The sequence below is a fragment of the Hippocampus guttulatus genome, chromosome 2 (assembly GCF_054856545.1).
Source record: "Hippocampus guttulatus isolate MCC_2025c chromosome 2, RoL_Hgut_1.0, whole genome shotgun sequence".
NCBI lineage: Eukaryota > Metazoa > Chordata > Actinopteri > Syngnathiformes > Syngnathidae > Hippocampus > Hippocampus guttulatus.
The window spans coordinates 10158996-10181639 of record NC_141262.1 but is presented as its reverse complement, the minus strand read 5'-3'; the positions used below and the strand labels follow the sequence as shown (position 1 = coordinate 10181639).

Below are 22644 nucleotides of genomic sequence, written 5' to 3'. Positions count from 1 at the left end.
TTTAATCATGTTTTTACTGTATTTATAGCCTACTACATGTCACATCAACATTCCGAGGGACGGTGCAAACTAGCCCACTGCTGTAATCTGTCATATTTACATGCAAATGTGTGTTTTGAGTACGCACTGTCCCTTTTTATTAAATAAATAAACCTAATAAACTGATGCAAACATGCACGCGCACACACACACACACACACGCACGCACACAGACTACGGTGCTGTACGAATGTAAACGTATTGTTTTTCTTCATGTACATATAATATACATGTACATATAACAACAAAACAAGACCACACAGTTAAAATGTTTACCTTTGATTTAAAAATATAAATCGTTGTTCATTTAAATTTTATTTTTTCAATAATTCAGATTATACTGAAATCACCAATTTAGTGCAATTGTCTAAATCTTTGACAATTAATTGATGAGTATCAAGAACAAAATCCAGACAATATGCAACGACAAAAAACTGCTGTGCTTTTTGATATTGCTAAAATGCCTTCAAAAACAAGCACACAGGAGGTAAAAAATTTGATTCCATAGTTCTAATGTACTAATTGCTCGAGCATCACAGGAGGAGAATTATGGCAGCTTCAAGCATTTTCAGCACTATGGACAACGACAACGAACGTCCTTTGAAAACAAACTTACCGTGGAAAAGGATTTTGTTTTTGTCAAGTACTTCAAAAATAAGATTTCCTCTTACCTGTGAGCGTTGCATTCTAATATGAAATAATAATGTACAAAAAATACGATGCGTCACGCATTGTTTTCAATTTATGATTTGACTGAAAAAAAAATTCACATTTTCAACGTTGTCATTCCGATAGATGTGAGCAAATTGGAAACATACTGACTGGAAAAGACTAAAATGGTCAAACATTTGACTCACCAGTGTTGACATACGAGAAATGTCTCCCGACAGCTCCTTGTTCACATGCAGCGTATCGGCATCAGCTCCATCCACGCTCACTAAACTTTGACTCATGGCTTGCATATTCTTCATGTCACTTTTTCTGGAGTCGGTGGTCCTGCACACCTCGTAATTGTACAAGTGCGGGAGAGTCCCCGTCCCCAAAGTATCCGAGTATCGAGGTGGACAATACGGAATCACAGGCAAGTTGGAGTGGTAGAGGACGCGAGACTGTCTCCACCGGTACACTTTGACCGATACGATAAGCAGCAAGCAGGTGATGAAGAGGAAGGACACCACCGCCAGCGCCAAGACTAAGTAAAAAGTCAGCTGGTCATTGTACTCCTTGTCGTGCATGCTCAAGTCAGTGAACTCTGACAGCACTTCAGGGAAGCTGTCGGCCACCGCCACGTTCACAATGACCGTGGCTGAACGAGAGGGCCGCCCGTTGTCCTCCACCACAACAGTCAGTCTTTGTTTGACAGCATCTTTGTCAGTCACTTGACGGACAGTTCGGATTTCTCCGTTGTGGAGGCCCACTTCAAACAGCGCCCTGTCGGTGGCTTTGTGCACTTTGTAGGAGAGCCAGGCGTTCTGGCCAGAGTCCACGTCCACGGCCACCACTTTAGTCACCAGATAGCCCACATCTGCCGAACGAGGCACCATTTCGGCCAGCAGCGAGCCGCCTGTCTGCACCGGGTACAGAACCTGAGGGGCGTTGTCGTTCTGGTCCTGGATCAGAATGCGGACTGTAGCCACAGAACTGAGTGGAGGGGATCCGGAGTCGCGGGCAGTCACGTTAAAGTCAAAGGATTTGATTTGTTCATAATCAAATGATTTGACTGTGTGGATGACACCATTCTCAGAATTGATGGAGACAAAAGAAGACACTGTTGCTCCATTAACTTCTTTCTCCTCCAGGAAGTAAGACACTCGAGCGTTCTGGCCCCAGTCTGCATCGCTAGCACTGACAGTAAACACGGAAAAACCAGGAGCGTTGTTCTCCGGCACAATCTTACTGTATTCTGACTGATGAAATTTGGGCGGGTTGTCATTCACGTCAGATATTTTAACGTTGATGTTTTTAATACTCGACAGAGGTGGAGAGCCTTGGTCAGACATTGTTATGGTCACATTATATTCAGGGATATTTTCCCGGTCTAAGAAGTTTTCAGTCACTATGGTGTAGTAACCTGTGAGAGAAGACTCGATTTTAAAAGGGACGTCAGCGCTAATGGAGCACTTGACAACACCGTTGCTTTCAGCGTCTTCATCATTTACATTATAAACAGCTACAGTTGTACCTGGGGGAGAATCCTCGGGTATGGATTGAGAATATGACATTAGTTCAATGGTGGGGACATTGTCATTCTCATCAAGTATGTTAACAATAACTTTGCATGTATCCGTATATCCTCCATGATCACTAGCCTGAACGTTTAACTGATAACTCCTTGATTTTTCAAAATCTAATTTTCCCGCAAGTTTAATCTCCCCTGTTTTAATATTGATATCAAATAGCCGCTCTGTGTCTTTGGACGAACGAGTCGAATATGTGACGTCACCATTGAGCCCTGCATCAGCATCGTTTGCACTCACACTAGTGATGACCGTCCCTGCGGGTGAATTTTCGGGCACGTCGACCTTATAAACAGGTTGAGTGCACACTGGCGCATTGTCGTTTGCATCCAGCACAGTGACTTGAATTTTCACTGTCCCTGATCTACGTGGCTCACCACCGTCTGAAGCAATCAACATGAGTGTGAGGCTTTCCTCTCTCTCTCGGTCTAGAGGCTTCTGCAAAACCATTTCAATTATTTTTTCTCCATCTGGTTGACTTTGAAATTCCAATTTAAAGTTATCTGATGGTTTAAGAATGTATTTCTGTATGTCGTTAGAGGCAACATCAGGGTCATCTGCATTATCGAGTGAGAAACGAGTTCCCACTGCAGCATTTTCAACAATTTTTAAATTAATTTCAGGCTGTGGGAAGGAGGGACTGTTGTCATTAATGTCCACGACCTCCACTGTTACGCGATAAAGCTGGATTGGGTTGTCTAAAATGATGTCGAAACTGAAGCTGCAGGGCGTCGTCTTTCCACAAAGCTCCTCTCGGTCGATGCGCTCTTTAAGCACAAGCGTGCCTTTGTCTCGCTTTAAATCAACATCCTGTCGGCCTCCTTTGGTAATAATTCGAGCTTTACCTGCAACGAGTCTGCCCGAGTCCAAGCCCAAATCTCTCGCAATATTTCCAACAAAAGAGCCTTCCGACTGCTCCTCCGGTATGGAATAGCGAGCCTGTCCACTCGCGGAGCGCAGCTCACAGAGACAAAGAATGGCAAAAAGTGTGCGCCATCGGCTACCGACGGCACGCATCCACGCACAATCCATCGTGAATTAAAAATATATAAAAACACAAGGATTGATGCCTCAAATAAAATCAGGTGATCCTCAAACCAAAAAGACAAAAACAAACCCAACAATCCGCCGGAATAGTCTCTTCAAATGGTGAGCCGTCCGTCGGCTTTCTCGGCAACGCAGTTCTCAAGGAGGGGAAGACTTAAGCACAGACTCGTTTAATTCATTGACGTGTCACTAGCGGCGCTCAGAGCATTTTCTCAGTAGTGCAATTCAGAATAAATGACGCATATATAAAAATGATATGGTGTGAATAACAAGCGTGCGTGGGGAAGCAAATATGAAGAAGAAATGCATGAGGGTAAAGAACGTTGACCTTAGTGCTGCAGTAATGTAAACTTCCTTGCGTTAAGTCCTCAAGACCAAAAAATCTTAATAACAGTAAAATGTCAGTTTGACCTATGACTGAACAAAAAAGTACATATCTGTGACCCATTTACGTTTATTTCATTTTATGTATTCGACGTTACATGTTATTTTCAAATATAAGCAACAGTTTAATTAAATTGCAGATATCAACCAGTCATTTTGAATGAGTATCATAACGAAGAGGAGAAAGGCATTAATGCAAAACCATCATCATCTTTAAATTGAAAATGCACTGTTCAATGATTAAATTTGCACTTAGTTTTAAAATATGGAAATGTCTGACAACATTTTTGACACAATCTCTCGGATCTAATTTCTGACTTCAAGCAGTTAACAAAAAAAAATCAGATGCTGAGAAAACAAAATTTAAAAAAAAAAGACTCACCAAGGTTGACGTCTGTGAGCAGTTTCCTGACACCTGCTTGATCATTTGTTGCACGTTAGCATCAGCTCCATCCACACTCACTAAACTTTGACTCATGGCTTGCATATTCTTCATGTCACTTTTTCTGGAGTCGGTGGTCCTGCACACCTCGTAATTGTACAAGTGCGGGAGAGTCCCCGTTCCTAAAGTATCCGAGTAACGTGGTGGACAATACGGAATGGCGGGCAGGTTGGAGTGATACAGGACGCGAGACTGTCTCCACCGGTACACTTTGACCGATATGATAAGCAGCAAGCAGGTGATGAAGAGGAAGGAGACCACCGCCAGCGCCAAGACTAAGTAAAAAGTCAGCTGGTCATTGTACTCCTTGTCGTGCATGCTCAAGTCAGTGAACTCTGACAGCACTTGAGGGAAGCTGTCAGCCACCGCCACGTTAACAATGACTGTTGCTGAACGAGAGGGCCGCCCGTTGTCCTCCACCACAACAGTCAGTCTTTGTTTGACAGCATCTTTGTCAGTCACTTGGCGGACAGTTCGGATTTCTCCGTTGTGGAGGCCCACTTCAAACAGCGCCCTGTCTGTGCCTTTGTGCACTTTATAGGAGAGCCAGGCGTTCTGGCCAGAGTCCACATCCACGGCCACCACTTTAGTCACCAGATAGCCCACATCTGCCGAACGAGGCACCATTTCGGCCAGCAGCGATCCGCCCGTCTGCACCGGGTACAGGACCTGAGGGGCGTTGTCGTTCTGGTCCTGGATCAGGATGCGAACGCTCACGTTGCTGCTGAGGGGAGGAGAGCCGCCATCTTGCGCTCTGACAATAAATATCAGCTCTTTGATCTGCTCATAGTCATATGAGCGAGCTGCACTAATAACTCCGCTTTCTGCATTCACAGACACAAATTCACTAATCGATCTTCCTCCGATTTCACTCTGCTCCAACATGTAGGAGACACGAGCGTTCTGGTTTTCATCTGGGTCTTTGGCACTCACGCTGAGCACAGAAACACCTGGAGAGTTGTTCTCTACAACGTTTGCACTATAAAGGCTGACCGGAAACACGGGAGCGTTGTCGTTCACGTCTGACACTTTCAAATTAAAAGTCTGTTTCATGAAAAGGGGTTGCGAGCCTGCATCTGTCGCAACAACCGTGATGCTATATTCTGACACACTTTCACGATCTAAGTCAGCATCGGTCGTCAATGCAAAATAATTTCTCACATTGGTCTTGATTTTAAATGGAACGCGGCCTTCAATTGCGCACCTCACGTGACCATTATCTCCGGAATCTTGGTCTTTCACATTAATAATACCAAAAGTGGTTCCTGCCGGGGAGTCTTCTGACACAGGACTCGTAAATGACATCACATTTATGACTGGGGTATTGTCATTTAAATCCATGACCTCTATTTCGACTTTTGTAGAGTCAGCAAACAAACCTTGATCCTTTGCTTCAACCATGAATTCTATTATTTTGTCTTTTTCGTAATCTATTTGTTTTACGACAGATATACACCCCGTCCTCTCATCTATATAAAACATATCTGCTATTCCTGAATTTAGTTTTGAAAATGAGTATGTTACAATTCCATTTGAACCACTATCAGCATCAGTGGCATTCACGGTCAAAACGATCGCACCTTTTGGTGCATTTTCAATTAATTTCGCTTTATAAATTGTTTGATTAAAGACTGGAGCATTGTCATTCGCATCTTGAATAGTGATATCTATATTTACTGTACCTGATCTCTGCGGATTTCCCCCGTCCACAGCCAACAATTTTAATGAGAGCCGCGGCTGTTCTTCTCTGTCTAAAGCTTTCTGAAGCACCATTTCTGCATATTTTCTCCCTCCCGGACTGACGTGTTGCTTCAAAACAAAATGATCGCTCGGTGTTAAAATGTAACTCTGCAGACCATTTGCGTCCACGTCAGCATCGTGAGCATTCTCCAGAACAAAACGGGAGCCAAATGCAGCCGACTCGCTTATTTCAAATTCTAAATGTCTACTTTCAAAGGTGGGAGCGTTGTCATTCACGTCTAATACTTCGATGGTTACCGGATGCAATTCCATGGGGTTTTCCAATAAAATCTCAAAGGTGAAGCTGCACGGCGTCGCGTCTCCACACAGCTGCTCTCGATCTATCCTTTCATGGACAACCAGAAGCCCTTTGTCCACACTCAGCTCGGCGTATTGGACGTTCTCGCCAGTCACGATGCGGGCGCGCCCGGAACGGAGTCTTTTTAGATCCAAACCGAGGTCTTGGGCCACATTTCCGACGAGCGAGCCTTTTTTCATCTCCTCTGGGATTGAGTAGCGGATCTGCGCCTGTGTTCCGTTTAGAAAAACACACCAAAAGACAAAGAGGCAGGCCGACCGTCGCCCAAACCACCGTCGCCGTATCCCACCGCTGAGATAATTATCTTTAGACTCCATGTCAAAATAAAATGTTCTCAAATAATGATTAAACTGAATTAAGAATTAAACGAAAATAAGACAGGCGCATTCAGATTTGCGCTATTTCTGCTCAAGGGTTGTACGTCTTTCACCTTAAGATCTCTTGTGAGCAATGGCAGTGACAGAAGAGGGAGCAGTACTGCGTCACGCAGCACAGACATGTTTATTTTCCATGTAACAGCGCCCCTTAGAGGCTGATGCGTCAAATTTGGTATCGTTAGATTCAAGAGTTCGAATAAAAATAAAATCCTCTTTCAACGACGATATAAAAAGTACTTCAGAAACATAATTTCAAGCCTTTCTTGGTTTCGTCAAAAGTTATATTTTGCAAAAAAAGTCAAGCGGCGTCAGTCAATCAAATGGCATCATTGTGGGGGATAAAATATGCAGCAAATTTGTGGAAGGGCTGTTGGCAATGTAGGAACTATACATATCATGATCATTATTTATTCTGTGTGAGCGCAGATCAATAATTCCACAGCCTTCCATGGCGTTCACTGTACTTCAGCACCATGGACAGAGAAAGAGAACTCGAAGTTGTCTGGGTTTACATCGTTTTGTTTAAACAAGAGATTCAAGATCAGTGAAAGTAGCAGCTAGTGTTTTCTATTGTCATTCTTGCTCCCCATTGAGCGCACAGCAATGGAAAACTATCCATCCATCCATCCATTTTCCGAACCGCTTGATCCTCACTAGGGTCGCGGGGGGTGCTGGAGCCTATCCCAGCCATCTCCGGGCAGTAGGCGGGGGACACTCTGAATCAGTTGCCAGCCAATCGCAGGGCACACAGAGACGAACAACCATCCACGCCCACACTCACACCGAGGGACAATTTTAGAGCGTCCAATCAGCCTGACATGCATGTTTTTGGAATGTGGGAGGAAACCGGAGCACCCGGAGAAAACCCACGCAGGCCCGGGGAGAACATGCAAACTCCGCACAGGGAGGCCGGAGCTGGAATCGAACCCGGAACCTCTGCACTGTGAAGCCGACGTGCTAACCACTGGACTACCGGGCCGCCTGGTAAACTACCGGTAATAAAATAAAAGACCAACTATAAATAATAAAACGAAAGGAAAATAAAAGGACTCCAAAATCACTTTTCTGGGCATCTCAGTTTAGAGCTATTGGCATGGTATTTGCTGACATGAACTGAAAATTTTGCACTCGTCTCTCCTCAGAGTTGTATATGTCAATATGGATGCACTGCTGCTTACTCACGGCTTCGTGAGAAGGAGACTTCTGGCCATGCAACTGCCCGGAAATGTCTCAATGAATGCAAAAAATATATATAACGATAGATGGTAACTTTGTGCAATACAGTGCTATGTCTATGAATTATCATGGGAGCGGTGAAATATCAGCATGGGTGGATCTTGGATAAGAGATGCAACGGACCATACAATCTTGGACGACAACCTTCTCAGCCAGAGCACTGAGCTGCATGGGTCTACCAACATATGGCTATAAAGCATCCACAACAGAAACAAGAATAATGACTCTGTGGGATTTTGGTGGCTCTTCACTCTCTGTTGCTATTAATATGAGCGTGTGCTCATGTTAATGTCAAAATGACAGTCTTCAAACCTCTTATCTGCACATGATGGATTTACTGCTTCAACTTAATGTATTAAAGATGTGCAAACAGCTTACTTTTCTGAATTAATTGCTAGCACAAGAAATAACGCAAGGTTGTGTCATTCTGTAAACCTGTCTCCTTGCATCCCTGCTTCACTTTCTACTACTTGTGAGAGCTTATTCCTATTTCTTTAACTCTCCTCCAGCGGAGAGTCCATTATAGGACTCTGTCCTTGGGTCAATAATGTTTTCATTTAACATGCTACCTCTCAGTCAGTTGTTCAGCCCTTTCAGGAAATAAATCTATTTCTTTGTCAAATCCAATAACATTACCCAACTCAACACCCTCCATGAGTGGTCTTGTTGCTCGAAAACAGGCATGTCCAGCTGCGGGCCTGGAGGGCCGCTGTACTGCCTGTTTTCCAGCTGTCCCAGCTGCAACGCACCTGATTCAGATGATCGGCTCATCAGACAGCTCTGAAGCAGCATTACAACGATCCTGATTATTTGAATCAGGTGTGTTGTTCCTGGGAGAGCTGGAAAACAGGCAGGACAGCAGCCTTTGAGGACCGAGTTTGGACACCCCTGCTCTAAAAGAATGGATACCCAAAATGTTTTCCAATTAAACTATGACCAAACTTCGCTTCTTTTCATTGACCTTGAAATCTTTGTCAATTCTGCTCCACAGTTTATTGGCCCACTTCACCTGAACATTTAATCACCTGCTAACGTCAGTATCATCTTTGACCAGAACAAACATTTGACAGTCTGTCACTAAACTTTAGTGACGGGAAAAGGAAGCTTCAAATTTGTTTCACAAACCAGTTGGTGTATTCTTGACTCCTCTAGATGGCACTGTCTGTTCAACATTGGGATGAAAGCACACTGACTTGCCATTTCTTAAACTCCTTTATTTAAACATTACCATCTAGAAAAGTAAAAAAAATAATAATAATACAACTGGTTCATGAAGAACATTTGAAGCATCGTCTTCCCATCACTACTTAAATATTAAACTGCGAAACGCCAGTCCTCCCTTCTGCAAATGAGAAATATTGCATAGAATAAGACCTATTTTGCCCCTATCTCTCAGTTTTGCATATTTATGTACTTATGAAGAGCTTAGTATGTTTTCAAATAAGCTATATATTGTAAATAAAGATCTATCTGTTCGCTCGCTCACTCACTCACTCACTCATTTTGCTTCTCCCACTGCAAGCCACTCACTAATGTCAGCTGTGCGTATTCACCCACGTCTGCTCCATGCATTGCATTGTTTCAGAATAAAGACATTGTTTATGTTGAAGAAACATCTTTTTGGGGAATTTATTCCCAAATCGGGATCCAAGCTAAAATGCAGTGCCCCGGCCGGGTGTTCATTCGGTGATATCCATCGAGATTAATTTTTGGGAACAGCTGGAGCACGATTGTTTACACCTTGTATCTCGATGGTGATGGAAAGTAATTCAAGTGGGTCTTCCAGGACAATTTTCCTAAAGCTACACAGATATCTTATTGTCAGTCTCAACTTTCTCATTGGCAATGAGGTGTTCTTTTATTTGGCCTTAGTACAACATACTGGCTGGCTCCATCAATATAACAAGCCAAGCAAGTGTTCAGAAACCCTCATTTTCATATCCAGTCTACGTCCTCATTTCTTCTTGAATGGAACAACAGATTTTTCTTTTGACTGTGGCGATAATGCAGAAAAAAACAAAAACACGAGTCACTCCAATGCACCTTTCACATCCATTGTTGCTGGTGAGAAAGAATAAAAAATACTGAAGTACCCTTATAATGTCAAAGTATTCATGTTAAATAATGTTCACACAAGCTCATGTCAAATTCGGCGACATTATGAAGTCTCTTCCTAAAGCAATACTTACTTTAAAGGTTCATGAACTGTTCGAGGCTGAGATAAAGTAAAACGACACATCAAGAAGTGGTCTCATATTTGAATGTCGTGTAAAAGTAAAATAAATGTAAAAAAATATATAACCATAGTGTGAATCTGTTACACCTCTGTAACAACAGACACACAGACAGACCTTGAGTATAGATGATTAGACGATTGATAGATAGCTATTGGACAGATCAAAGAGCAGTGACCTACATGGTAAATGGGCTGTCACTTGTGTTTTTCTACCTCGGGTACTCAAAGCGTTTCAAACTGTTACCTCATTCACCTACAGATGACACAGCATCAGGAGCAATTGGGGGTTCAGTATCTTGATCAAAGACACTTTGACACAGTCTCTACGACTGAGCCATGCAGCCCCATCAACGTTGAGTGGAACCAGTATGAAATGAGCAAGCAGCCATACAATGAAACTCCCTTGACCTCTCATTAATCTGTTTTCAACCTTGAGCTCAAAAAGGCAGCCATGGCAGTGCCTTAAATCGCCTGTGTGTGTGTGCTCCATTTCAACATAATGCTGCAGAACACAGCCTTGTACACATCATGATGGCGCATTATTTAGGCCGAGTCTGCTCAGCAACAGCGGGCAGAGTTATTAATATTCATGTAGCTTACTCTGGGAACACATTTCGTCTCAGCAGGATCACTTTTTCTGCATAAGTTACATGAATGCAAAGGACGACTTACAGGCTATGTAATCCTTGTGTAGGATTGATATTGGTCTGCATGACATGACCGATAAACATGTTTGTTGGCACAGTGTCTGATGTGAAGAGGTGGCTCAAGCCAAGAGATTGCACAAATGGAAACACATTCTGGGTCAACTGGTATCATATTGATTGTGTCAGCTAATCAGTGCTTTTGATGAGGGTGAGGCTTGTGTGATATTGTCACAGGAGTAGAGTGCATGTGATTGCTGAAATAATTGAAAATGAGCTTACCTGTGCGTCAACATTGGAAGTTTCATTGAAGGAGGAGGCCAAAAGAAAAGAGAAAGCAAAAAAACAAGTTAGTATTGAGCCCAATGATGACATTTACTTTAAACAGTAATGTTGTGACATGAAATGGCACAGAGACAGAAAAATCACAAACTGCGGGAGTGTGAACGTGCCCTTAAATGTTAGGTGAATAAAATGTAAACAAGATCAAGGTTTTTATATGAATATTTATGTACACAACGTTGTTGACCACAAACTTGACATGCTGAAAATGTGCTAGTGAGGAAGTAGAAATTCCACCAATGCTTTTATGCACATCAGTGTTCCCCGAAAAATCGTTTGATGCGCTGAAAATAATTGAGCCCTCCTACATTCTTCACAAAAATATTTATTACCATGTGCTAAAGCAGAAAACAGAAACAGTCCCTACCATTCACCCAGCTATCCAGCTTGTCATCAAGCTCCAATACAAGCCTCGTGTAAGTCATATAGTACAGTATCAATGTGACACAGACAAATCATAAATTGGTGTTAGCAATCCAACCATGGCTAAATGTGGAGCACATGTGCCAGCAACAACACGGCCACATATGAGAACATATTTCTCCGCTTCACTACCTTGGCGCCACATACGTCAGTAACATACACTTTTTTTTTTTTTCACACGCACACACACACACACACATACACATACATACACACACACATAGCATTAATCTGCTGTATTTTTCTTGAAGCACAGACCTGACAGTGAATGGCATCATAATTGTTGTGGCTGCATGTGTGTAAATTGTGTCTACTTGTACCTTGGTGAAAAGAGTCCCAAATCAATTTTGTCTTTTTTTTGTTGGACAAAATCCAAATTTATTTCAAGATTTATTTACATGCTAAACCATTCCATTACAAAGTAGTATTTAAAGCATAACACAACAAATATTGATCGTTGTCGGGTGAATTATTGATGGTCACAGGTCACAAAAGCAACAGCACTGACCTGTGCGAACAAGAAAAAGATGAAACAAAAAGACTGAGACTTGCTACAAAATAAACATGACAAAATCAGCAGGGGTGAAAACACATCATCTCGTTTGCGTTTTGAAAGAACGAGGAAGAGTCTGGTGAATTTGAAATCACAAACTGTATCGTGGTGGTTACGAAACGTTTTACACGTCTGGCACTCACATGACACAAAAGATACTAGATTATCATAAATGAGAGAAAAATAGAAACAGAGCAAACAATTGGTGCAGAAATATTGCAACAGATATCTCATCCAGCAATGAATGAACAATAAAGCCTGACTAGCATTACAAGTAAAGGTACTATCGAATTTAATTAACAAACACAAAACGAAGCAATTATCAGCTATCATGCTCATTTGACAATATTTCAGTTGTTTCGCACAATTATTTTCAAATTGAATAATTCCATGCATAGATACAAAACATAATTACAAACATTTAACATAATTAAAAATACAGTCCTTTATGATGTCATTTTATTCATTTTAATGTTGACAGTTTGTCATCACAAGCTACACTCACCGCCCACACCACCTGCACAATCGAATGTAGCAAAGTTGTTGAATTTGCAATACTTTTATTTTGCTTGCAGTTTATAAAGTTGGTGAATTGTACTGCATCATCATGAGGCCGTGCATAGTTTAGGATCAGAGATTACTTTAAATACATAAATAACATTACAAATGTCTAACACCAGAAGGTGAGTATACTCAATTGAGTATCCAGTGAGTGCATTTAAAAGCCTAGAAACATGTTTTTACCATTTTTTTTCAAAACCCAGAGAACACAAAGAGTCAACACACTCCTTAATAAGGCCAGGTTTTAGACAAATCATTTCGAAACTTTATCTACCTGTACAATACAATTAGGGAAAACAAATCATTAGAGGAAGTAAAAATCCATCCATTTTCTAATCCGCTTCATCCTCACAAGGGTCGCGGGCATGCTGGAGCCTATCCTAGCTGTCTTCGGGCAGGGGGGGGGACACCTTTAACCGATTGCTAGCCAATCGCAGGTAAATAAAATTAAACACCGTTATTGTGGTTGCATAAGTGTGCACACCCTCTGAATTGGGATGTACCTGTGTTCAGAATTAACCACTCAGATTCAAACTCAAGTTCAAGGGGAGTCCGCACACACCTGCCACAATTGAAACTGCCTCTGATTAACTTCAAATAAAGTTCAGCTGTTCAAGTACACTTTTCCTGGCATTCTTCTCTGTTTTCTGGCAGAAGCCTGAAGGTTTTGTGCGATCAATGACAGCCATTTAAATTTTATCTCCTAATTCCTTACACCGTGACAAGTTTTGAAATGATTATCTTGAGCTTATTTTTCATGAAAGAAAACCAGGCATTTGAACAGGGGTGTGTAGACCTTTTACAACCACTGCATGTGCAAACATTACAGCCAGTTTTCAAGTGACCACATAACAAGGATGAGCGGGACCAGCCTGAACCTTTAGAGTAGATCTTTCTGCACTGATTCGCCTAAGGGTGTTCTTTTGATAAGCCGCACTCCTTTTCTTTAGCGTGTCAGTATCCGTGTTAGAACCGAAGCGAAAGTCACCTCTCCATGAGCCGGTGGTCAGAAATGGATCATAGCGATCTTCTTTCAGTAATGTCCCACAGCGACTAAAATCGGTAAAACTAGGTGGATAATATGTTGTCGGGAAAACGGGAAGACTGGCAGCAGTGGAATGGTACACATAACTACGGCGACAAAGCTTGAAATAAAAAACTCCAATGATTAAAAGGATTAAGAGGAAAGAAACGGTGAACAGCGCGATAATCAAATAGAGCCTCAGGCTATCGCTGCCCTGAGATTCGTCTGCGAGCTCAAAGAATTCTTGTAGAACTGGCAACCCCTCGCCAACGGCGATACTAACTGTAGCCGTGGCAGACAGAGCTTCTGGCCCGTTATCCATGACCACGATAACAATTGTTTGCTTCGGTTCATCAAGCTCCACAAAGGCTCGCATGGTTCTAATTTCACCTGTGTGTAAGCCCACCATGAACAGATTGGGCTGTGTTTCTTTGATTATTCTAAAAGACAACCACGCATTGTGACCAGAGTCCGCGTCTACAGCCACCACCTTGGTCACTAAATAGCCTCTTGGTGCTTCGAAGGGAACTATGTCCTCGGCAATGAAGGCTTGCAACGGATATAGAACAACTGGCGTGTTGTCATTTTGGTCGACAATAAAAACGTTGACGGTGCAGGTGGTGGTGAGTTGGGGCTCGCCTCCATCTCGGGCCTCCACCTTGATTTGGAAGTGAGGTGACTGCTCGTAATCAAAGAGGCGCGATGTAAAAAGCTCTCCCGTTTCCATGTTCATGGTAAGAAAGGAAGAAACTTCCGGATTTGTCTCTTTTGGTATTTGGTAAATTAATTTAGCATTGGACGCATCGTCCATGTCCTGTGCCACTACTTTCATAACAAACGTGCCAGCAGGTTGGTTTTCCAAGATGTTGGCAGTATACTCATGTTGGGTAAAAGTTGGAGGGTTGTCATTTACATCAGTAATCACAATGGATAAAATTTTTCTGCTCTCCAGTGAGGGAGAGCCCGAGTCAGTCGCAGTAATGGTAATATTATACTCCGATTGAACTTCTCTGTCTAGCGCCGCAGCAGTCACTAACATGTAATAGTTTTTCACTTCTGACACAATTTGAAATGGGACATTGTCAGGAATGGAACACGTGACGTGTCCGCTATTTCCGGTGTCCATGTCATAAATATTGATGAGGGCCACCATCGTTCCGGGTTTGGAGTCTTCCAGTATGTTCGCAGACGCCGACTTGATTTCAATCACAGGTTTGTTGTCATTGACGTCAATGACATCGATGATGAGTTTGCAGTGGGAAGCCTGGCCGCCTCCATCTTTAGCTTGCACATCCAACTCGTGAGTATTCGCCTCCTCGTAGTCAAGGACACCTGCCACGCGAACGTCACCATTCAGAGGGTCAATGTTAACAACTCCTCTGGTCTTGTCCGTCAGGTGACTGAAAGAGTATGTTATCTCCCCATAAAGGCTGTCATCCAAGTCTGTGGCATTCAGTTGTGCTACTAAAGTCCCTGTGACAGAGTTCTCGGATACAGATGCCCGATAAACCCTCTGGCTGAAAACGGGGACATTATCATTGGCGTCCAAAACCCGGATACGGATTGAAGCAGTCCCAGTTCTGGCTGGACTTCCCCTGTCGATGCCATTGATTTTCAGCACATGTTCAGCTTGTGCTTCTCGGTCTAATGGCTTTTTAAGAACAAGCTCTGGATATGCATTTCCATTTATTTGGGTACTTATTTCCAAGCCAAAATGCTCATTCGGGCTGAGTTTGTATTCACTGACAGAGTTCGTGCCCAAGTCTGGGTCATGCGCACTCTCCAGGGGAAAACGTCTCCCGAGAACTGTGGACTCCACCAAATCAAGGTTGATCTCCTCTGCAGCAAACACCGGAGTATTGTCGTTTATGTCTGCAATGTCCAAAAGTAGACTGAATGCTTGAAGGGGCTGCTCAAGTAAAAGCTGATGCTGGATGGTGCACACGCTTCCTTGTGCGCAGAGCTCCTCTCGGTCGATCCGTTGGCTGATCAAAAGATTGCCTGATGACAGGTCCAGTTCACAGAGCTGACTGGCTCCGTCTGCAACAACACGGGCACGACGAACACCGAGCTCCCTCGCCTCCACACCGAGATCTCGTGCAACGTTCCCAATTACAGAACCTGGCTGCATCTCCTCTGGTAGGACGTAACGCACCTCTCCAGACGACACGGAAAAAATCAGACAAAAAAAGAATAATTCCTTCCAATGTTCAAAGTTGATTTGGTGGTCCATTTTTAGAGATTCTCTCCAGTGCTCATAAACCGTCAAAAGATGAGCTAAACCCTAAACATGCTCCTGAAAATATCGAAATGAAAATTGTGCTGCAATCCAACGCTTCCCTGCTTCTCTAGCCGAGTTACTCATGCTCTATTAGGGAAGCTGTCAGCTTGGATTCTGTAGTCTCATTTCATCTCTCCCTCTTTCGCTCTCTTTCTCTTCCCCTCTCTCTATCTCTCTCTCTCTCTCTCTCTCTCCCTCGCTTTCTCCCTCTCCAAACACCCACACATGCATTTTTTTCTATGCCTCCATCACACACACGCGCACACACACACACACACACACACACACACACTTTTCTCTGCCTCCATCACAAAATCACGCACACACAGACACATGCACACAGCCTTCAGCTCTCACCCAATGCTCCAGTTTCACTGACACAGTTACAGAAGAGCACGCCATAGCTGACTCAAATATTCTAAGAGCGTCGCCACGAGGCCGAGTGGAATAATTACAAGAGAAATGCAGTGGGATTGCAACACTGAGCTGACTTTCAGGTCAAAAAGACTTCAGAAAATATTTTATCCGTGGCCATGTATACGGTGACGGGTAATTTTATCAAACCAATAAAATATAATAAACAAGCTCAATTGCATGCCAGAACTAATGCACTGAATCCTACAGAAAAAAAAATAATTCAATGATAAAATGTTCAAAAGCTCTCCTCTCTCTCAAGAATTAGTTATAGAATACTTATTACTTATTTCATCCATTCATCCATCCATCCATGGTTTTTCCTGAACCTCAACATTGTGTTTACCACAAATAAATTTAATGCAAATATAAAATATCATTATAAGTGTGTATATATGAGAAATACATGCAGGCCCCATCACACTGCATATACAGTGGATATACAAAGTCTCCACACACAACTTCAAATGCCAGGTTTAGCTTTTTGTGATATAAAAGGTGAGACCAAGGTAAATTATTTTAAAATCTTTTCCACCATTATTTTGACCGTCAACCTGGTGGAAAAAAAAAAACTTTGCAAGAAGTATAAACAAAAATTTGATGAACCTCAAATATATATATATATATATATATATATATATATATATATATATATATATTTATTTATTTATTTATTTATTTATTGTTGTTGTTGTTGTTCTTGTAGGTCTTTCCTGACCACTTGTTCCCACATTTGTGTGTGAGAGTTGAAGTGTGTCTTTGCAAAAAATAAATAAATAAAATAATAATAATAATAATAATAAAAAAGGGGGTGGGGGTATGTGTGGCACAAATGCAACACTGCTCGTTATGTATAGTGGTGAACATGTTTTATCTCAGGGGTTTACTTTTATTCTGCTTTGCTAAAATATTTGCATTTTTTTAAAATTGTGTTGTACAGGTCATGTTAATGGTGCAAATAAATAACAAAATAATTAAGCTTAGTCTTGTATTTTTACACCACAACAACTTGGAATTTGAACAAGGTTTGTGGAATTTTTTCATAGAAACAGCAATTATATTAATGGTCAAATGTCTGGGGGAGCCCACAAGGCATGTAATTGTGAGCACCTAAATTGTAAACATTTAGCTTTCAAATGTTAAAAAAAAAAGCAATTCAGATTTAGAGCCACAATGAGAGACTTGCAGCCATTCCACGCATTTTTTTTCATTGATATTGTGAAAAAAGCACGTGTAAATTAAAAAAATCGAAATGTAAGTCAAGTTGATCCTATTTTACAAGAAGCCAACTTTAGTCCAATTTTTCTCAGATCAGAATTGAAAATTGCAAAACAGTAAGTGCATTTCTCAAAACAATTTGTACCAATAGCAAAACACCATGGTTCCCCTGCAATAGCCAATTTCTTTCTCAACAGCATGAGTACATGTCACTGTGTCACTGAACTTGTCAGTGACATAGGAATGACACGTAATTGTGGCATTGTGTACGGGTAAGGCAGTCGAATTGTCAACAGTCAACAGTGTATTCTGGAGAAATGTTCTGATGTATACTACGGTGAAAGTTTTGATGACCGATTATTCTAAATGGGAAGTTACATCTTTGTGAGTGTAGACGAATGAGTGCAAAGAGCCTGGGCAAGATTCACATGTCACAATTTGTTGACAAACCATGTCATTGTGATACAGAGGGGAAAAGACAGCACCGAATTATATATATAAAGATATATATGTACACACACACACACACACACACACACACACACATGCACAGACACACAATCAGACACGCGCACACAAATTTTCTTGAACATGATTAAAGACCATGCAAAGTTCCAGCACGGCGTTATTTTTAAGGCTTATGTTCAAAAGCAATTTAAGTTACTTTCTCATTTCGTTTAACTCTTTACATTCAAATTCAAGTTCCATGAGCTGACCTGGGAGAAATGTAAATTGGCATGGCAGAGCAGTCATCTGCATTTATCATACAGGTTAAGGCTACCAGAGTCTGTTTGCCAATTGTGTTTCCTTTTCAGAAACATTCCTATTTATTTTGTTCTTCTACTTCTTCCTCTCATAACTTTGCTGCTGTGAAGTGGGAATTTCTCCACTGTGAGACTATTAAAGGTTTTCTTATCTTAATGTAAGAGAAACTGTACTGTAATATAAAAAAGGACAGTGAGAAAGAAAGTGAGAGAGAGAGAGAGAGAGAAAGAGAGAGAGAGAGAGAGAGAGAGAAACAAACAGGCAGACAAAGAGAGAGAGAAGAAAGACAAATAAAGTAGTGATAAATTAGTGACGACCAGTCAATTTCATCAAGCTAACAGTAAAATGGAAACTGAAAAAGTTGAAAGACAGTTTGTGGTTTTAAAAACTAAATAAATAACTCTCCAATATATTAGCTAAACTTGGGTAGATAGATAGATAGATAGATAGATAGATAGATAGATAGATAGATAGATAGATAGATAGATAGATAGATAGATAGATAGATAGATAGATCAAATGGTGGGAACAATCAACAACAATTATTTGTACCTCAGGTGACCCATGAGCAGCGCCAAACATCTCATCGAAGTCACTTGCACTTTTCCTTAGAGTCTGGTCAGCAGGCAGCGTGTTGTCATTGTAGGAAGACACAAACTTAAAGTCACTGGTTCTGGAGCCTGTTGTCAAGTAGGCGTCATAATTGTAGGTGCTGCGTAAAGTTCCTGTGCCGTCAACATCTGCGTAATTAGGAGGCAGATACGCGCCGGGGATGGCAACTGCTCCATCAAACAACAGTCTGGGCTTTCTCCTGCGACAAAACCTCACACCAAGGACGATGATGATGAAGGTCAAGAAAAAGGTGGACACGGACACCAGCGCAATGACCAGGTAAGAGGTCAGCTTGGAATTCTTCTCGTCATAAGAAATGTCCTTCAGTTCCGGCACCTCGGCCAAGTTGTCCGAAATAAGTAAATACATGGAGCAGGTGGCAGAGAGAGGGGGCTGTCCGTTATCTTTCACGGCCACAATCAGGTTCTGTTTCATGCTGTCAGACTCCGAAATGTCCCGCTGAGTTCTGATCTCGCCACTGTGGAGACCAATGGTGAAGAGTCCCGGGTCTGTGGACTTGACAATATGATAGGACAGCCAGGCGTTCTGTCCGGAGTCTGCGTCCACCGCGATCACTTTGGACACCACAGAGCCTCCGTGTGCAGCTTTGGGGACCAGCTCGGTCATGAAGGAGTTGCCCTCCGGGGCGGGGTACAGAATCTGAGGAGAGTTGTCGTTCACGTCCGATATGAACACGCTGACGCTCACGTTGCTGCTTAGGGGAGGAGAACCATTGTCTCGGGCCATGACATGGACTTGAAAACTCCTCAAGTGTTCGTAATCAAAAGACCTGACAGCGTGGATCACCCCCGTGTCTCCATTAACAGAAACGTAAGAGGACACCGGGGCACCGTTCACTTCAGCAGGTAAAAGAGAATAAATCACAGTGCCGTTCTGTCTCCAGTCGGGGTCTCGAGCACAAACAGAGCATAAAGTGGAGCCAGCTTTATTATTCTCACTCACATATGCGCTGTAGGACTGCTCCTCAAACACGGGTGGGTTGTCGTTGATGTCCGCTACAGTCAAGTGAATACTTTTCGAGGATGACAAAGGAGGAGAGCCCTCGTCAGTGGCACTGATTGTAATGTTGTACTCAGACACGAGTTCACGGTCAAGTTGTCCAGTGGTCACTAAAGAATAATAGTTTTTAATTGAAGGAACTAATTTAAAGGGGACGTTTTGTGGAATGGAGCAGCGCACTTGTCCATTCTTTTCAGAGTCTCTGTCCTGCACATTAACAATGCCCACCTCTGTACCAGGTGACACATTCTCTGCAACTGAATTAGACAGAGATTTTAAATTGATCACAGGGGTGTTGTCATTCATGTCAGTGATGGAAAAAATAACCTGTGCATAAGAGGATAGCCCGAGCCCATCTTTCGCTTTCACACGTAATTCATATGATGTGCTTGATTCATAGTCAACAGTGCCAATCACAGCTATTGTGCCCACTTTGCGATCAATGCTGAATATATTTTTCACATCTTCTGTTACATGTCCAAAATCATAACTCACATCTCCATTTACTCCTTCATCAGCATCAGTCGCACTAACTTTAATGACTATTGTGTTAGGAGGAGAGTTTTCAGGCAGGCTGGCTTTATAAACTGCCTGGCTGAACACTGGGGCGTTATCATTTGCATCCAGCACGGTGACATGTACGACCACTGTGCCTGATCTCCGAGGAGAGCCGCCATCTAAAGCTGTGAGAAGCAAATTCATATCACTTTGCTCTTCACGGTCAAGTTCTTTGTCAAGAACAAGCTCGACTGTGTTACCACTGACAGACAAAACGAAATTGTCATTTTTCTTCAGCAAGTACTGCTGAACTGAATTTTGTCCTACATCCGCATCGTGGGCCTCCTCTATCACAAAACGAGCCCCTTTGACGGCTGACTCCCTTATCTCCAAATCAATTAAGACATCATTAAACAGAGGGGCGTTATCGTTTACATCCTGAATGTGCAAATTAATTCGATGGAGCTCCAGTGGATTCTCCAACACGACTTCCTGTTTTAAGATGCACGAAGCCTTGTTACCACAAAGCCCCTCTCTGTCAATCCTGTCGGCCACAATCAGCTCTCCATTTCTCACGTTTAGATCACAGTAACGTTTTCCGCTCCCGTCGGCGTCGATGCGCGCTTTTCTGCCGGACAGCGCGCTCGCCTCCAATCCGAGATCCTTGGCTAAATTCCCAATAACCGATCCTTGTTTTATCTCCTCGGGGAAGGAAAAGCTCACGTCTCCGTGGGCGGAATGCAGCAAAAGGAAAAGGAAATAAAAGGTGCGCAAAGCAAACAAAGACATTTTCGAATCCATCATGGACGCCGTCCCGAACCGGCACTGTGGTCTAAAAAATCACGAACATGCAAGCATAAAGTCAGTCCACTGCAAATGAAAAAAGGGCGTTCAAAGATTTGAATGCTGGTCAATTGCGCCACCGTGAGTATAAATGGATGTAAATACAGGCTAGATCATTTAACTGGGACGAAACTTGTGTTGCACACAAGATGTTCAACTCTTTCTATTAAATATGAGCGCCTTATATATATACTTTTTTTTTTACAATTTGATGAAGTGTAACAGGTGCAGGCGCTGATATTTGAAAATTAAGTTTGTCGATCGATAGACACGGTCTGACATATTACCTTAATTCACAAGCCAAATGACACAACCAGTTGTATTGGTTGCCGCCAAGGTGCACCAAAGAACATAGTACAATGTAGTATAGTATAATATAATGTAATATGAATAAATGTTGACCATAAAAGTGCCTCAAAGAATTAAGCACTTACTGCTTGCTGTGAACAAACGATTACCGGTAGATTTTTTTTTTTCTGCAACAGGGGTTTCACTTTGTTTGTTTGACAACTCAGAATCAATCATCTGGATCTACACTTCACATTTGACACTCGTGAGGCCTCAGTGGTTTAAATACTGATTTGCTATGACACATATTGAACACAACCACAAGAAAACCATCATGCATTAAACAAACCACTGGATTAATTTTTCATTTCAGATCAGCAACACAGCCACAGTTAATATGTTGAACACATTATTTTATAATGCTGCAGATATACAGTACATTAATTATTTTCAAGGAGGACAATCAAATCAACATTTATCCTCAGCACATCATTTGATTTTTATCATAATTATAGCAGCAACTACCATGGGTACTGCCGGACATTTGGGACTTTATGAGACAATATCAGCGTGGGCCCTTCTACCTCAATGCCGCACATTGAAAATATTCTTCATAGAGCCCCTTATATGAGGCCTGAAATTTGTCATTACAGCTCTTCCTCTGATGGCACCCCAAGCAAAATTCCACAATGCTCTTAAGTTTTTTAAGCTGTTTGAAATAATCAAGAGACACTGAGCATGCATGAAACAAGGCATTTGCCTTTTGAACAAATGCTCATCATAAATCATAGAGAAGGCCTCACCATGCAACTCTTTTCAACCTGTCACAATTCAGTTATTTTGCAACTACTCTACAACACAAGGGAGAAAATTATTTGCAATGTAAATGAAAAATATTCATCCATCCATCCATATTCTGATCCGCTTATCCTCACAAAGGTTGCGGCGCATGCTGGAGCCTATCCCAGCTGTCTTCAGGCAGTAGGTAGAGGGACACCCTGAACTGGTTGCCAGCCAATCGCAGGGCACAGAGAGACGAACAACCATCCGTACTCACACACACACACCTAGGGATAATTTGGAGTGTTCAATCAGCCTGCC

At 42.2% G+C, this 22644-nt stretch overlaps 2 protein-coding genes across 20 annotated transcripts in view; both read right to left on the bottom strand.

Annotated features, from left to right (window-relative positions):
* LOC147208464 (protocadherin gamma-C5-like) overlaps positions 1-22644 on the bottom strand; it is a 231170-nt gene that overhangs the window by 136172 nt on the left and 72354 nt on the right. The window contains exon 1 of one of the 19 annotated variants that reach the window (XM_086135713.1): positions 18835-21232. The exons of 16 other annotated variants lie outside the window; for them this stretch is intronic. In XM_086135713.1, coding sequence (XP_085991839.1) covers positions 18835-21216 — 2382 coding nt within the window. In that variant the 5' untranslated portion in view covers positions 21217-21232. Of the gene's footprint in view, positions 1-896; positions 3376-18834; positions 21233-22644 lie in introns of those variants that run through there. 2 more of the 19 variants (XM_086135847.1, XM_086135581.1) reach the window with 2 other exon arrangements.
* Positions 3419-6835, bottom strand: LOC147208465 (protocadherin beta-8-like). Its single transcript, XM_086106084.1, has 3 exons — positions 6127-6835; positions 4090-4842; positions 3419-3460 (listed from the first exon to the last, which is right to left on the bottom strand). The coding sequence occupies exons 1-3, from the start codon at positions 6523-6525 to the stop codon at positions 3419-3421; spliced, it is 1194 nt and encodes a 397-aa protein (XP_085962210.1). The 5' UTR covers positions 6526-6835.